The sequence below is a fragment of the Gobio gobio genome (assembly GCF_949357685.1).
Source record: "Gobio gobio genome assembly, chromosome: 6".
Lineage (NCBI taxonomy): Eukaryota > Metazoa > Chordata > Actinopteri > Cypriniformes > Gobionidae > Gobio > Gobio gobio.
In genome coordinates, this window is record NC_137102.1 from 4125291 (window position 1) to 4142411 (window position 17121).

The 17121-nt window shown below is 39.9% G+C and overlaps 1 protein-coding gene across 1 annotated transcript in view; it reads right to left on the bottom strand.

Moving 5' to 3' along the window:
• The window catches only part of dars2 (aspartyl-tRNA synthetase 2, mitochondrial), a 73875-nt gene that overhangs the window by 14501 nt on the left and 42253 nt on the right, over positions 1 to 17121 (bottom strand). The window contains exons 10-13 of the mRNA XM_079818643.1: positions 15584 to 15763; positions 13286 to 13393; positions 10923 to 10985; positions 1916 to 2068 (exon numbers count right to left, since the gene is read on the bottom strand). Coding sequence (XP_079674769.1) covers positions 1916 to 2068; positions 10923 to 10985; positions 13286 to 13393; positions 15584 to 15763 — 504 coding nt within the window. The remainder of the gene's footprint in view (positions 1 to 1915; positions 2069 to 10922; positions 10986 to 13285; positions 13394 to 15583; positions 15764 to 17121) is intronic.

A 17121-nucleotide genomic window follows, 5' to 3' on the forward strand; every position in this document is an offset into this window, starting at 1 on the left:
AAATGAGCTCTGACGAGGACAGTGATGATGGTATAAAACATCTGCTCAAACTGAACCCTCACAAGCTCCAAAAGGTAACGAAATATGTTTTATTTTATTCTTCTGTAATTGTTGCTCTAATATCAGGAGTTTTATATATTATCGCGATAGGTAGAGATCTATCCATGTTAGATATAGATCCGGGTCGCTAAAGACCCCAATATGTAAGAATGTTTGGCAAAACAGTCATGCATTTAAAGGAACTTCCACTTTTTTTGAGAATAGGCTCAATTTTCAAGTCCCCTAGAGTTAAATAGTTGAGTTTGAGCTTAGCATACGTCATTGATTCTAAACAGTCCATTAGCATCTCATTCAAAAAATGACCAAAGACACTTTCAATATTTTTCCTATTTAAAACTTGACTCTTCTACAGTTACATCGTGTGCTAAGACCAACTGAAAATGAAAAGTTGTGATTTTCTACACCTATATGGCTAGGAACTACTTTCTCATTCCTGCGTAATAGTGGCGAATCTTCACGGCCTCCGCGACTATTACGCAGGAATGAGAAAGTAGTTCCTAGCCATATAGGTGTAGAAAATCACAACTTTTCATTTTCAGTTGGTCTTAGCACACGATGTAACTGTAGAAGAGTCAAGTTTTAAATAGGAAAAATATTGAAAGTGTCTTTGGTCATTTTTTGAATGAGATGCTAATGGACTGTTTAGAATCAATGACGTATGCTAAGCTATGCTAAAAGTGCTACCGCCAGATACAAAGATCGGCTGAATGGATTCAAAAACGGTAAAACTCAACTATTTAACTCTAGGGGACTTGTAAAATGAGCCTATTTTCAAAAAAAGTGTTATTTTTTTATTTTAATCAATGTTTCATCAGCCAATTGCCTGGATTTAATAAATAAGAAGCAAATCGGCTATAGCAGACAATAATCGTGACATGAAGGCGCCGGCGCAATCACTTGCATTGCACTTGAACTGGAGCGCATCTAAATAAACCCAAACTCAGCCTCACAGACATGAGAAATATGTGTATAGAAAGCTTGAAATGTTAAAGGGTTAGTTCACCCAAAAATGAAAATTCTGTCATTAATGACTGAGCCTCATGTGGTTGGACACCCGTCAGACCTCCGTTCATCTTCAGACACAAATGAAGATATTTTAGTGTAAATCTGATGCTCTGAAAGGCCTCCATTGGCTCAATGCACTTTACACTCTCAAGACCCTTAAAAGGTACTAAAGACGTCGTTACAAAGTCCATCTCACTACAGCGGCTCTACAATAACTTTATGAAGAGGCGAGAATAGTTTTTGTGCACAAAAAAACCCCTAAATAACGACTTATATAGTGATGACGATTTCAAAACACGGCCTCATGAAGCTTCGAAGCGTATTGAATCAGTGAGTCGATTCAGCAGTTTGAATCGCCAAAATTCAGCAGTTTGACACGCGATCCGAATCATGATTCGACTCACTGATTCATAACGCTTCGAAGCTTCATGATGCCTTGTTTTGAAATCGTCATCACTATATAAGTCGTTATTTAGGGTTTTTTTGCGCACAAAAACTATTCTCACCGATTCATAAAGTTATTGTAGAGCCACTGTAGTGAGATGGACTTTGTAACGACGTCTTTAGTGTCTTTTAAGGGTCTTGAGAGTGTAAAGTGCATTGAGCCAATGGAGGCCTTTCAGAGCATCAGATTTACACTAAAATATCTTCATTTGTGTCTGAAGATGAACGGAGGTCTGATGGGTGTCCAACCACATGAGGGTCAGTCATTAATGACAGAATTTTCATTTTTGGGTGAACTAACCCTTTAAGGGTTATTAAAGATGTGCTCGCTGAGCTCTATCGAAGCGTTTATGAAACCGAATCAGCACGCTTGTATGAATCTGTGAAGATGGAGGCGTATACGCACCACGTTCTCCCGGGGTCCGGCCGTGATGAAGATCAGGTCTCCAGCATTGGCCTGGGCCATCTGGAGCAGCTGCTGTTTGGCCGGGTCCGAAAGCAGGCGGCTGAGAGGGGATTTCAGTGAACCATCTGCCCTTACTGGAGCCACGCTCACCTCCTGCACGACACACAAGCACAGCAATGATCATCCATTCTCTCCACCGGCCCATGTTCAATTTCCATTGACAGCATAGGGCACAAACTCCTGAGCAATCATCAGTCTCGAGGACACTGCGGGCCGGTTTCCCAGACACGAACGAAGCCAAGATCTGGACGAAAACGGATAGCAATGGACAATCACCTTTGACGGTGCCATTTAGTTCAAGCCAAGAACACTTGCTCAAAGTTCACTTTCCATTTAGACACAGACAAAAGAGTATATACAAGCAGAACAGTCAGATATCATTAGTATTAAATAACATTTTTCCATTTTAATTTTGAAGTTGTAGGGATGCACGATATTGGATTTTTGCCGATATGCCGATATTTTTCCACTAATTTTGGCCGATGCCGATATCGATACCGATATATGTTTATTTTTTCCCTTTGTTTGGAAACCACCATTTTGAGCAAAAAAACTATTTTTTTTTTTCATTCTGGTTTCAGATTTCTGAGGTCTCCTTACTAAAAGGATACTCGTTAAAGATAAATAAATGTTAATAAAGTTCTTTTTATAATAAGAGTATATTAAAAGCACTGAAAATAACAATAATAAAGTCAGTCATTTTTCAACCCAGACAGATGCAGTTGTAATCTTAATAATTGCTATAGAGTGGGGAGACGCGATTGTGCTAGTTTTGGGCTAGTTTTGTTGTGAAAACCTGGCAATCCTGCGTTGATTCACAAATTCAAGGCAGCATTTAAAAACTGTCAATATAAATCACATTACATGCAATGCATTTGCTTGTTTTCACTTGAAGAATGAGCACGCGGCTGACATGATCTTATCGCTATAGCAGTCCTTGCACACGTGAGTTATTGCAGGCGCATATCAACATGTTATCATATCGGCAAGACAAATCGGCATAATTTTTTCATATCGGCCGATGCCGATTTTTATATTTCAAGCGTTTATCGGCCGATTCCGATGTCGTGCCGATAATATCGTGCATCCCTAGTAAGTTGCCTTTATTTTATTGAATGGTAGAGACTTGACTGAAAGCAAAGCATATGAGAGAGAGAGAGAGAAGTATGGCATCGTAGAGTAAAATGGCCCAGAAATCAAACTGGAGTGACCCGAAGCCGTGCCCACATGATACTGGCACTGACTGAAGTATTTAAGAACATTAGCAAGTTATGTCCTTCCCCATTAATCTTGACATTTATACGAAAATATCATTAACACTTTGACAGGAGTTAGATTTGAGTTGATTCAGTAAAAAAAGATAATCAAGATGTACTTTTTAGGAAGGATAATAAAGGATTAGTTCACCCAAAAATTAAAACTTGTCATCTATTTCTCACCCTCATGTCGTTCCAAACCCATAAGACTTTCGTTCATCTTTACTAGGGGTGTAACAGTACACAAAACTGACGGTTCGGTACGGGTTCGGTGCAGCAGTTTTACAAAAAAATGTTGTATTTATTTTTATTAAACAATGGTGTACTGAAAAAAAAAGTGTCTGTCCTTAAATGAATTAAATTATAACTAAAAGTGTATTGAAGATATTGCTGTAAACTATATAGGGAGCCCTTACTTGCACATTAATATTAAACAGAGCCCAATCTATAAGCCTAAATTCAGTGGATATTTATTTTTAGGTATAATAATCAACACTCAAATAACACAGTACACGATTACACCACATATGATGCGTTTCAGTAAATTGTGACGTATCCTCAACATACCTTCAGATGTTCATTCATGTTTATTCTTTAGGAAGAGATCAGTGATCAGTCACGCCACATTAAAGAGTCAAAACGGTAATTTATTGTTTGAATTTTGTGATAAAATGGACTGAATACTTAATATGTTCGTGTGGGAACTCAGATTGAAGTGTGTTTCGCGCTTAAAACAAGCCGACTGTGAACTGTTAAAGATTACATTCGCTGCGAGTTCACTAGAGAAATCAACTCTCACTGCAAAAAAATGCTTTTCTTACTTAGTATTTTTATCTTGTTTTCAGTCCAAATATCTAAAAAATATTGCATTAAGAAGCATTTACTAGACAAGCAAAAGTTTTTGTCTTGTTTTGGGGGAAAATAACTCAAAATTAAGGGAGATTTTGCTTAAAATAAGAAAAATAATCTGCCAATGCGGTAAGCAAAATAATATTAATTCAAACAGAAAACAAGATTATTTTGCTTACCCCATTGGCAGATTATTTTGCTTATTTTAAGCAAAATCTCCCTTAATTTTGAGTTATTTTCCACCAAAACAAGACAAAAACTTTTGCTTGTCTAGTAAATGCTTCTTAATGTAAGTTTAGATATTTGGACTGAAAACAAGACAAAACTGCTAAGTAAGAAAAGCATTTTTTGCAGTGCTTTCACTAAATATATGACCTATATTAGCCGTTATATTCATTATATTCTACTTAACCTGTTACTGATGTCTGGATTATTAATGTGTGTTTAAATATGTCATGAAAATGACAGACACTGTGTATAAATGATTATATTTCAACAACGAATTGGAGTAAAAACATAATTTTATAACTAGATTTAGAAGTTAATGCAAAAACTGCCTTATGTGAAGTTGAATTGTTTGCACACAATGTGTTATTTGAGTGTTGATTATTATATATAAACATAAATAGCAACTGAATCTATGCTAATAGTTTGGGCTGTCCTTTAATATTATAGTAATGTGTGAGTAAGGGCTCACTATAGTTTACAGCAATATCTTTAAGAAACTTTGAGTTATAATTGAATTCATTTAAGGACAGACACAATTTGTTCAGTAAACACTGTTTAATAAAAATAAATAAAAAGCCATTTTGTAAAACTTCTGTACCGAACCGTCAGTTTTAGATGTTATTCTGAAAAATTTATATTTTTGCCCAAACAATGAAAGTCAAAGTTGTCCAGTGTTGTTTTGGACTCCCCTGACTTTCATTGAGCCTCATTCATGAAACGCGAGCAGAACGAATTTGTGTGTAAATCATTCGTAAAATTAGTAAATTTTCGGATTCACGAAAATGTCCATATTTTCAAAATGTTAGTTGGTACGAAAGAAATGTACACCTGCTCCCTACCCCGAGTAAAACATCTGAGCGTTCTGTGTTTCTAATTTAGGCAAACTGACGACATTGCATTTTGATGCACTATGTACCATAATAACATTTCAAGAGTTGATTTGCCCCGTTTTTAAAAAAATTTTTTTTACTGTTCATCGTTGGGTTATAGGCAGCGCTCATCACTGTCACCTTTTACCCAGCCATCCAATCACAGTGGAGGAGGGGCGGGACAAAAACTACACCGACCAATCATCCCACTGGTACACCGACTGATTAACAACAATAATGGAGAAGTTAATACTGCTTTTTACTGCATTTTTATATTCAGTAATATTCTTCAAAATGAGATGCTAGTAACACATTACAGCCATGGATATTCTATATCATATTCATAGCAATCAAAGTATCTCAGATGGAAAAACGCTGCCCTTGGAAAGCACTCAAGCGCCACCAGCTGGCCGTTTCCAGAAGAGCACCAGGCGTTTATTAGCAGGCTAAAATGCTTTGATGGACACATGATAATTTAATATTTATTGCTAGGCATATGGTCAATTAGTCTCTTTAGCATTTATGCAAAATACTGGAGCCAAACCTGAGAAGGAAGTCCAGAAGATTCCACAGCGTTCCTGGACACGTCATTTGCAGTTGTAACTCATGGGCGGGGATTATGCTAATTATGAATGAGCGTGAACATGCGCACTAATTACGAATGTTTGGTATTCATTAATATACACACGTTTAACCAGTGTTGGGGGTAATGCATTACAAGTAACTTGAGTTACGTAATAATATTAATTTTTCCAAGTAACTAGTAAAGTAATGCATTACTTTTCAAATTTACAACTAAATATCTGAGTTACTTTTTCACATTAATTTGACTGACAGCTCTCCTGCCCCCATGTGGAGAAAAATAAGTGCAGAGGCGTTGTGTGTGTGTGTGTGTGTGTGTGTGTGTGTGTGTGTGTGTGTGTGTGTGTGTGTGTAAACATGATGGTTATTGTAGTTCTAGACTAAATGTGAGCATTTATTTATCTCACTTGCACAATAAAGATTCTGTACTCCTCAAAATGAATAAAATCAGTCAAATGCAAAATCAGAATACTATGCAAACCTCCAATAATTAAATGTTAAATAAAACAACCTATTTTATGAATTTAATCTACCTTTATATTTAATTTACCAATGTCTAGCTGCTGACCTTTGATGATGAAAATTACTAGATTTTTAGTTTTTATTGGTAAAACTTTTTTCTCCTGCATCCTATTCTCCTATTATCCAGAGCTGCGCCCTCTACTGTTCATATGTAATTTGCATTTTTACCTCAGCCTGGGGCTTATTATATAAATTTTGGTATGAAGAGGTCTTTACCGTTGCACAAAAATATAACATTTTTACAAAAACAAGCCCTGCCCCAGGTGAGAAAAAGTAACGCAAAAGTAACGTAAAGCATTACTTTTCTTAAAAAGTAACTCAATTAGTTACTTTATAAGGGAGTAACGCAATATTGTAATGCATTACTTTTCAAAGTAACTTTCCCCAACACTGCGTTTAACTACCGAATCCGTGGTATACGAAGCGTTTGTGAATCTGGAGTTTTCGTAAATGTCAATTTTAGGCGCAAATTACTCAGAATTTGCTCATATGTTTACAAAAGTTTCATGAATGAGGCCCATAGTATAGAAAAAAACAGAAAGAAAATCATAAAAATGATCATTAAGAGCAAAAGTAACAGATTCTTGCCTTACACTGCAAAAAATGATTTTCTTACTTAGTATTTTTGTCTTGTTTTCAGTCCAAATATCTAAAAAATCTTACATTAAGAAGCATTTACTAGACAAGCAAAAGTTTGTGTCTTGTTTTGGGGGAAAATAACTCAAAATTAAGGGAGTTTTTGCTTAAAATAAGCAAAATAATCTGCCAATGGCGTAAGAAAAATAATCGTGTTTTCTGTTTGAATTAAGATTATTTTGCTTACCCCATTGGCAGATTATTTTGCTTATTTTAAGCAAAAACTCCCTTAATTTTGAGTTATTTCCCCCCAAAACAAGACAAAAACTTTTGCTTGTCTAGTAAATGCTTCTTAATGTAAGATTTTTTAGATATTTGGACTGAAAACAAGACAAAAATACTAAGTAAGAAAAGCATTTTTTGCAGTGTAGCATCATCACTAACAATAGCAGAGCAATCGTCATTTTCCTCTCCTTGAACTGTCACCTTATCGTGGTGGAGAGGTTTGAGTACCCGAATGATCCTGGGAGCTATGTTGTCTGGGGCTATATGCCCCTGGTAGGGTCTCCCAAGGCAAACAGGTCCTTGGTGACGGGCCAGACTAAGAACAGTTCACAAACCGTTATGCTCACAATGACATCAAGGACCCCCATGGTCCGGCCGGGCTCAGCCCGAAGGAGTGACATGGGGCCGCCCTCCTGTGGGCTCACCACCTGCAGGAGGGAGCGTAAGGGGCCGGTGCATAGCGAATCGGGCGGCAGTCGAGGGCGAGGGCCCCGACGACCCGATCTCTGGACACGGAATCTGGCTTTAGGGACGTGGAATGTCACCTCGTTGGCGGGGAAGGAGCCTGAGCTTGTGCGGGAGGTTGAGAGGTACCGACTAGAGATAGTCGGGCTCAGCTTGGGCTCTGGAACCACACTTCTCGAGAGAGGCTGGACTCTCTACCACTCTGGAGTTGCCCATGGTGAGAGGTGGAGGGCTGGAGTGGGTTTGCTTATAGCCCCCCAGCTCAGCCGCCATGTGTTGGAGTTCACCCTGGTGAACGAGAGGGTCGCTTCCCTGCGGCTTCGGCTCGGGGATAGGTCTCTCACTGTTGTTTGTGCCTACGGCCCGAATGGCAGTGCGGAGTACCCGGCCCTCTTGGAGTCTCTGGGAGGGGTGCTGGAAAGTGCTCCGACTGGAGACTCCGTTGTTCTACTGGGGGACTTCAACGCCCACGTGGGCAGTGACAGTGACACCTGGAGGGGCGTGATTGGGAGGAACGGCCCCCCTGATCTGAACCCGAGCGGTGTTCTGTTATTGGACTTCTGTGCTAGCCACAGCTTGTCCATAACGAACACCATGTTCAAGCATAAGGGTGTCCATCAGTGCACGTGGCACCAGGACACCCTAGGCCGGAGGTCGATGATCGACTTTGTGGTCGTGTCATCAGACCTTCGGCCGTATGTCTTGGACACTCAGGTGAAGAGAGGGACGGAGCTGTCAACTGATCACCACCTGGTGGTGAGTTGGATCCGATGGCGGGGGAGGAAGCTGGACAGACCCGGCAGACCCAAACGTACTGTGAGGGTCTGTTGGGAACGTTTGGCCGAGCCCCTGTCAGAGAGATCTTCAACTCCCACCTCCGGCGAAGCTTCGACCAGATCCCGAGGGAGTCTGGAGATATTGAGTCTGAGTGGACCATGTTCTCCACCTCCATTGTCGCTGCGGCTGCTCGGAGCTGTGGCCGTAAGGTATCCGGTGCCTGTCGAGGCGGCAATCCCCGAACCCGGTGGTGGACACCGGAAGTAAGGGATGCCGTCAAGCTGAAGAAGGAGTCCTATCGGGCCTGGATGGCTTGTGGGACTCCGGAGGCAGCTGACCGGTACCGGCAGGCCAAGCGGACTGCAGCCCGGGTAGTCGTGGAGGCAAAAAATCGGGCCTGGGAGGAGTTCGGTGAGGCCATGGAGAAAGACTATCGGTCGGCCTCGAAGAGATTCTGGCAAACCGTTCGACGCCTCAGGAGGGGGAAGCAGTGCCCTACCAACACTGTCTACAGTGGAGATGGACACCTGTGGACCTCAACTGGGGATATCGTCGGGCGGTGGAAGGAATACTTCGAGGATCTCCTCAATCCCACCGACATGTCTTCAGTTGAGGAAGCAGTGGCTGGGGACTCAGAGGTGGACTCGTCCATCACCCGGGCTGAAGTCATCGAGGTGGTTAAAAAGCTCCTCGGTGGCAAGGCACCGGGGGTGGATGAGATCCGCCCTGAGTACCTCAAGTCTCTGGATGTTCTGGGGCTGTCTTGGCTGACACGCCTCTGCAACATCGCATGGCGGTCGGGGACAGTGCCTCTGGACTGGCAGACCGGGTTGTGGTCCCTCTTTTCAAGAAGGGGGGCCGGAGAGTGTGTTCCAACTATAGGGGGATCACACTTCTCAGCCTCCCCGGGAAAGTCTATGCCAGGGTACTGGAGAGGAGAATTCGGCCGATAGTTGAACCTCGGATTCAGGAGTAACAGTGTGGTTTTCGTCCCGGTCGTGGAACACTGGACCAGCACGATACCCTTTCCAGGGTGCTGGGGGGTTCATGGGAGTTTGCCCAACCAGTCCACATGTGTTTTGTGGATTTGGAGAAGGCATTCGACTGTGTCCCTCGTGGCATCCTGTGGAGGGTGCTCTGGGAGTATGGGGTCGGCGGCCCCATGCTTAGGGCTGTTCGGTCCCTGTACGACCAGAGCAGGAGCTTGGTCCGCATTGCCGGCAGTAAGTCAGACTTGTTCCCGGTGCATGTTGGACTCCGGCAGGGCTGCCCTTTGTCACCGGTTCTGTTCATAATTTTTATGGACAGAATTTCTAGGCGCAGCCAAGGGCCGGAGGGTGTCCGGTTTGGGGACCACACGATTTCGTCACTGCTTTTTGCGGATGATGTTGTCGTGTTGGCTTCCTCGAGCCAGGACCTTCAGCATGCACTAGGACGGTTTGCGGCCGAGTGTGAAGCGGCTGGGATGAGAATCAGCACCTCCAAGTCCGAGGCCATGGTTCTCAGTCGGAAAAGGGTGGCTTGCCCGCTTCAGGTGGGTGGAGAGTTCCTGCCTCAAGTGGAGGAGTTCAGGTATCTTGGGGTCTTGTTCACGAGTGAGGGGAGGATGGAACGGGAGATTGACAGACGGATCGGTGCAGCTTCTGCAGTAATGCGGTCGATGTACCGGTCTGTCGTGGTAAAGAAGGAGCTGCGCTGCAAGGCAAAGCTCTCGATTTACCGGTCAATCTACGTTCCTACTCTCACCTATGGTCATGAGCTGTGGGTCATGACCGAAAGGACAAGATCCCGGATACAGGCGGCCGAAATGAGCTTTCTCCGCAGGGTGGCTGGGCGCTCCCTTAGGGATAGGGTGAGAAGCTCAGTCACTCGGGAGGAACTCGGAGTAGAGCCGCTGCTCCTCCACATCGAGAGGAGCCAGCTGAGGTGGCTCGGGCATCTGTTCCGGATGCCTCCTGAACGCCTTCCCAGGGAGGTGTTCCAGGCACGTCCCACCGGGAGGAGGCCCCGGGGAAGACCAAGGACACGCTGGAGGGACTATGTCTCCCGGCTGGCCTGGGAACGCCTCGGGTTCCCCCGGAAGAGCTGGAGGAAGTGTCTAGGGAGAGGGAAGTCTGGGCGTCTCTGCTTAGACTGCTGCCCCCGCGACCCGGCCCCGGATAAGCGGAAGAAGATAGATGGATGGATGGATCGTCATTTTTAGCATTTAACATAAATTAACATAAAACAATGTATCAAACTGTTTTATATTAGATAAATCATTACAGCTATAAATTATGAATGTACTACATATGGAGGGAAAAATATACATTTAATATTCCCTTTCTAAGACTCCACGGACGGCCTACAACACGCGTCCCTCCAGCGAGGCCGATCCTTGCCTCAGGGTAAGTATGCTGTGTGTTGCATTCGACTGTTTTACCACCAAATCATCCTGACTTATTGATTACTTTCAGATAAATATTTCAGGAGACTTCCTAAGATGTGCACACACTGAATGCTGGTGGCGTTCCATCAGCAAACAGACACAAAACTCACCCGACCATACTGTGTCTGGGCTGCTTGCTTCAGGAACTGGAAGTCTTTGCCCTTCAGGTGTTTCTGTGGAAGAAACGCCACACATGGTTAGCTTCATCTGCTCCGGAGATGTGGCGGAGACGGACCACTCATAGAAATATGAGTGTATAAAATGTATATAATGAGCGAGAACATCATGAATCCATCTTCCAAACTGTGTTTTGGTCTTACAGGGTTCCCACTCTTTTTCAGCAACCATTTTCCAGTACTTTTCCAGGACATTTTCAATTTTACTACGCCGGGAATAAAAGACAAGGATCACGCCAAATATTGCTTTCTAAGTCTTTAAAAGCCGTACAGTTTATTGCCATTACTTAACAATCAATATAACAAAACAATATGAGCTCTTAATCATACATTATGACTATGGAAGTTTGTTTACACCACAGAATAGAAAGAAAAGGTAATTGTGACTTTTTATCTCGCTATTCTGACTTTCTCGCAATTGCGAGTTTACATATTTGTGATATAAACGCGAAAATTGTCGCAATTCTTTTTTCCTCAGAATTTGACTTTATAACTTGCAATTGCAGTTTAGATCTCACAATTCTGAGAAAAGAAGTCAGAATTGCAAGATATAAACTCGCAGCTGCGCAAAAAAAGTCAATTGTGAAGAAAAGACTTGCGAGTTTATATCACGCAATTCTGACTTTATAACACACCAAATGTGACTTTATAACACACAAATGTGACTTTATATAAAAATGATGTGATTAGGTAGCAGCTTACGAGTTAACATTCACTGAGCAGTTATAGCATTAGCATTAGCTAACGGCGGCAAGTGGCAACACAAGACTAAACATCATTATTCAAAATACTACTCAGCATTCCTGAACATGTGCTTTCTGCAACTAGCGCTAATAGTTTGGGCCAGCGATAAACTCTTTATACTCGGCTAAAGAAATAACTTTTTTAAAAAGAAGAACAAGATTTTCCAGGACATTTTACATTTTCTCAAATTTTCCATGTGTTTTCCAGGATTGGAAAATTTGTCATCAATTTTCCAGGTTTTGGGAACCCTGTCTTATCCTGAATCACTATGGTGTGCCTGTAATAAGTGTTTATATTTTAGTCCTGGCGGGACGTATCCCAGTATCTGCCCTAGAAGTTGAAGTATTGGTGATTACCAAAATACATTTATTATGTTTCTGTAATGGTTAAGCTGCACTATGTAAGATTTTTTCAGTCAAATATCCAAACACCACTAGGCCAGTGTTATATATTTTGTTCAGTTGAGTACTTACAATATCCCAAATGTTTCCGACTATTTGTAAATCGTGAGATGCTATTTTACCCGACGTGTGAGGGCGTGGCCTGTTGATGATATCATATCCGCGTTCCCCTCGGTTTCTGGTTTTATTCTGCAGAAACGCTTTACTCTCACTGCAGTGTGAACAAGTGTCAACACACTCAGATGTGTCTAATATGGTTGGGCGATATGGCCAAAAAATCATATCTCGGTATTTTTTGGTTGAATGGCGATACACGGTATGTATCGCGGTATTTTCTACGATTTTCTATTTGGATAAAAAAATATAGATTTATTTTAATAATAATTTTATTTCACATCCTGCCCAATGATGTCCTAAAAACAATGTTGATATAGAAGGCTATAAACCAGGGCTGTCAAAAGATTAATCGCGATTAATCGCATCCAAAATAAAAGTTTGTGTTTACATAATATATGTGTGTGTACTCTGTTAATTATTATTTATAAATAAATACACACACATTCATGTATATATTTAAGAAATATTTGCATGTATATACATTTATATAATCTATAATATATATAAATATAAATGTTTTATATATAAAAATAAAAATGTTTTCTTAAATATATACATGAATGTGTGTATATTTATATATAAATAATAATTAACAGAGTACACACACATATATTATGTAAACACAAACTTTTATTTTGGATGCGATTAATCGCGATTAATCTTTTGACAGCCCTACTATAAACAAATACAGTGAATGTAATGTAGGCTATGCAATGTATTATGTGCAAAAAGGGGATTTACAATCTAAAAACTAAATTAATAATTTTGTTTTTTAATTCACTAACCTAAAAATTTCAATAAAAACAAAGCATATTAGCCTATATTTGATTACCCCATTATAATGGTCACTTTCATAAAAATATACAGTACTTAGTTAAACATAACATTTTTAAAACTTTAATCTATTCACAACCAGCGTAAACCAGGCTACACTAATCAAGCTGTCAGCTTTGAATCACTGAAATGAACTATTTATTTGTTTGGAAATCAGACTATAATGTGCAGAATCAATGGTGAGAATCTCCAGATACTTACCATTCCTTCTGGGACACAGATAGCCTGAATGCAGCCATCAGGTTCCAGAAGTGCATCTTTGATAAACTCGATTTGTGTTCCCTGGAATACCGTGGTGAGATCCACAAGCTGAATACAAGACAACACATCAGAGTTAACTTGAGTTGTGCCACTCAGGACACAACTATTACATCAGATTTAGGAAGGCAATACACAAAAAGAATGTAAACTTAAAGGGATTTAGGAAAAAAAATAGCTTTATAATGGCAGTGAATGGCTGTTTCTGTTTTAAAGTCCATAAAAGTGCATCTATCCATCATAAAAGTGCATCTATCCATAATAAAAGTGCATCCATCCATCATAAAAGTGCATCTATCCATCATAAAAGTGCATCTATCATCATAAAAGTGCATCCATCCATCATAAAAGTGCATCTATCCATCATAAAAGTGCATCCACCCATCGTAAAAGTGCATCTATCCATCGTAAAAGTGCATCTATACATCATAAAAGTGCATCCATCCATCATAAAAGTACATCTATCATCATAAAAGTGCATCCATCCATCATAAAAGTGCATCTATCCATCATAAAAGTGCATCCACCCATCGTAAAAGTGCATCTATACATCATAAAAGTGCATCCATCCATCATAAAAGTACATCTATCATCATAAAAAGTGCATCTATCAATCATAAAAGTGCATCTATCCATCATAAAAGTGCATCCACCCATCGTAAAAGTGCATCTATACATCATAAAAGTGCATCCATCCATCATAAAAGTACATCTATCATCATAAAAAGTACATCTATCAATCATAAAAGTGCATCCATCCATCATAAAAGTGCATCTATCCATCATAAAAGTGTATTCATCCATCATAAAAGTGCATCTGTCCATCATAAAAGTGCATCTGTCCATCATAAAAGTGCATCTGTCCATCATAAAAGTGCATCTATACATCATAAAAGTGCATCCGTCCATCATAAAAGAGCATCTGTCCATCATAAAAGAGCATCTGTCCATCATAAAAGTGCATCTATCCATCATAAAAGTGCATCTGTCCATCATAAAAGTGCATCTGTCCATCATAAAAGTGCATCTGTCCATCATAAAAGTGCATCTGTCCATCATAAAAGTGCATCTATACATCATAAAAGTGCATCTATCCATCATAAAAGTGCATCTATACATCATCTATCCATCATAAAAGTGCATCTATCCATCATAAAAGTGCATCTGTCCATCATAAAAGTGCATCTGTCCATCATAAAAGTGCATCTATACATCATAAAAGTGCATCCATCCATCATAAACGTGCATCCATCCATCATAAAAGTGCATCCATCCATCATAAAAGTGCATCCATCCATCATAAAAGTGCATCTGTCCATCATAAAAGTGCATTTGTCCATCATAAAAGTGCATCTATCCATCATAAAAGAGCATCTATCCATCATAAAAGTGCATCCATCCATCATAAAAGTGCATCTGTCCATCATAAAAGTGCATCAATCATCATAAAAGTGCATCCATCCATCATAAAAGTGCATCTATCCATCATAAAAGAGCATCTATCCATCATAAAAGTGCATCCATCCATCATAAAAGTGCATCTGTCCATCATAAAAGTGCATATGTCCATCATAAAAGTGCATCTATCCATCATAAAAGAGCATCTATCCATCATAAAAGTGCATCTATCCATCATAAAAGTGCATCCGTCCATCATAAAAGTGCATCTGTCCATCATAAAAGTGCATATGTCCATCATAAAAGTGCATCTATCCATCATAAAAGTGCATCTGTCCATCATAAAAGTGCATTTTAATAAGCTGATCTGATGATCAAAAAGATTTCTTTCAATTATTAATATTGCAGATTGTTTAAAATCGATGTGAAAACCGTAATACTTTTTTTCTCAGAATTATTTGATGAATAGAAAGTTCAAAAGAACTCCATTGATTTTTTTTTTTTTCAAAATAAAAAAATGTAAGATTACAAATGCTTTCACGCTCAATTTTAATCAATGTAATGCATCCGTGCTGAATAAAAAAACCCTTACTGACCCCAAACTTTTAAATAGTAGTGCATTTTATAAGCATCTCTCAGCAAAGGGCTCGAAATCTACGGGCAGGAATGAGTGTGTTCAGGAACTTATCACGAGATTCATTTTTAATTGTTGAGCACTGTGTGAAAACCTGTGTGTGTGGAAACAGGATGCAGCCCAGCGGGAAGCCAAGGGCATGCAAACAACCTCGCCGATGTCTTACAGCCAATCAGGATGAGGAGTACAGAGAAAGAACGTGCGGTCACCTTCATCCCAAAGCGAGTGTCTGGTTTGTCGACTCCGTAGTCTCTCATGGCTTCCTCATAAGTCATGGAGGGAAAGGGAACATTAACCGCCCCTCTGTCGCCGGGCCAGGAGAACTGGACCAAGCCTTCAATCAAACGCATGACTCCAGCCTGCTCTACAAACGACATCTCTATATCCACCTAGGAGAAGAGAGAAATGAGCCATGGATGTGGATATGTGTGTTTTTTGCAATTCAGATCATAAACAACTAATCGGATTCGACTCGAATGTCAATCGATTGCCTCAATTTTTTTAAGTTGGATAACTTAAAAGTCACAATTTTCCAGAACTTAAAAGGTTGGATTACCTGCTACTTGTACCTTTTGATAACAGTTAAATTAAAGTGCTCATTTAGCTCAACTCAAATATTTGCAGTTAATATGACTTACAGTTTTCTGTTAAAGCAACTCAATTATTTTCAGTCATTATAACAAAGTTTTGAGTTTTCACAGAACTTTAAAAAATAAGTACACAACCACACCATTATATGTTAAAAAAACTCAATTTTTAATGCTTTATGTTGTCATTGTTTTAAGTACACGTTAGCCAAATATGTTGAGTTTGTTTACTTAAAAACATGTGACTCAAAACGTACAATTTTGAGGCAATTGAGATCCAGCACTGTTTTAATCAGACAACTACATCTCTGACGTTTATAACAAACCAAACTGTTTGAAAATCGGTAGAAAATTGAGCAAGTTATGGTTATTTAAAAAGTACACACACCATTAAAACACAATGAGTGAGCGAGCTGACTGTGACAAGATGGCCGCCAGGAGCAGACGTCGACCTCCATTGGCCAGCAGCGGACGAGACATCTAGCCTTTATTATGTATATCTATGCTTACAATGCCCTAGTTAGACACTGATTAGCTGGTTCAGGTGTGTTTAATTGGGGTTTAATAGCGGCCCTCCAGGACCGAGTTTGGAGACCCCTGTAATAAAGTAACTTCATAGAAACTAGTGTTATATATGAAGACTTCAGATGCAAAAGTCTCCTTAAAATTGTATTTTTGTCAGGTTTCTATGTATAGGTTTCTACCTAAGAATCAGTACTTCTGAATGGGCTGAGGCTGGGATTTAGTGGGATTGAAGTGAAAGTATTTTATGAACGTATGCGGAGAGCATTCACTCAGTATCGTTATCTCATTTTTGACCTTTGAAAGTGGCTTTTAGAGGCTTTTGCTTCTGAACTCTTCATATATATATATATATATATAATTTTTGTGTGTATTAATTGGGTGCAGTGTTAATTCGTCAACAACCTTTTTTCACTGACGAAAATGAGACGATAACTAAATAAAAACGAATGTTGGATGACAAAAACAGTTAACATTTATGTAATTTCAAGTAATGAAGATTTGTTTTAATGATACTTTATTGAATATGTGTCAAATACTGGTCTTTCCTCTGGACTATGAATTAAATGGGAGTGAAATTAAATACAGTTTATTGTGTAAGAAAAAACGAATATATAATGTGTGACTTTTAATTATAA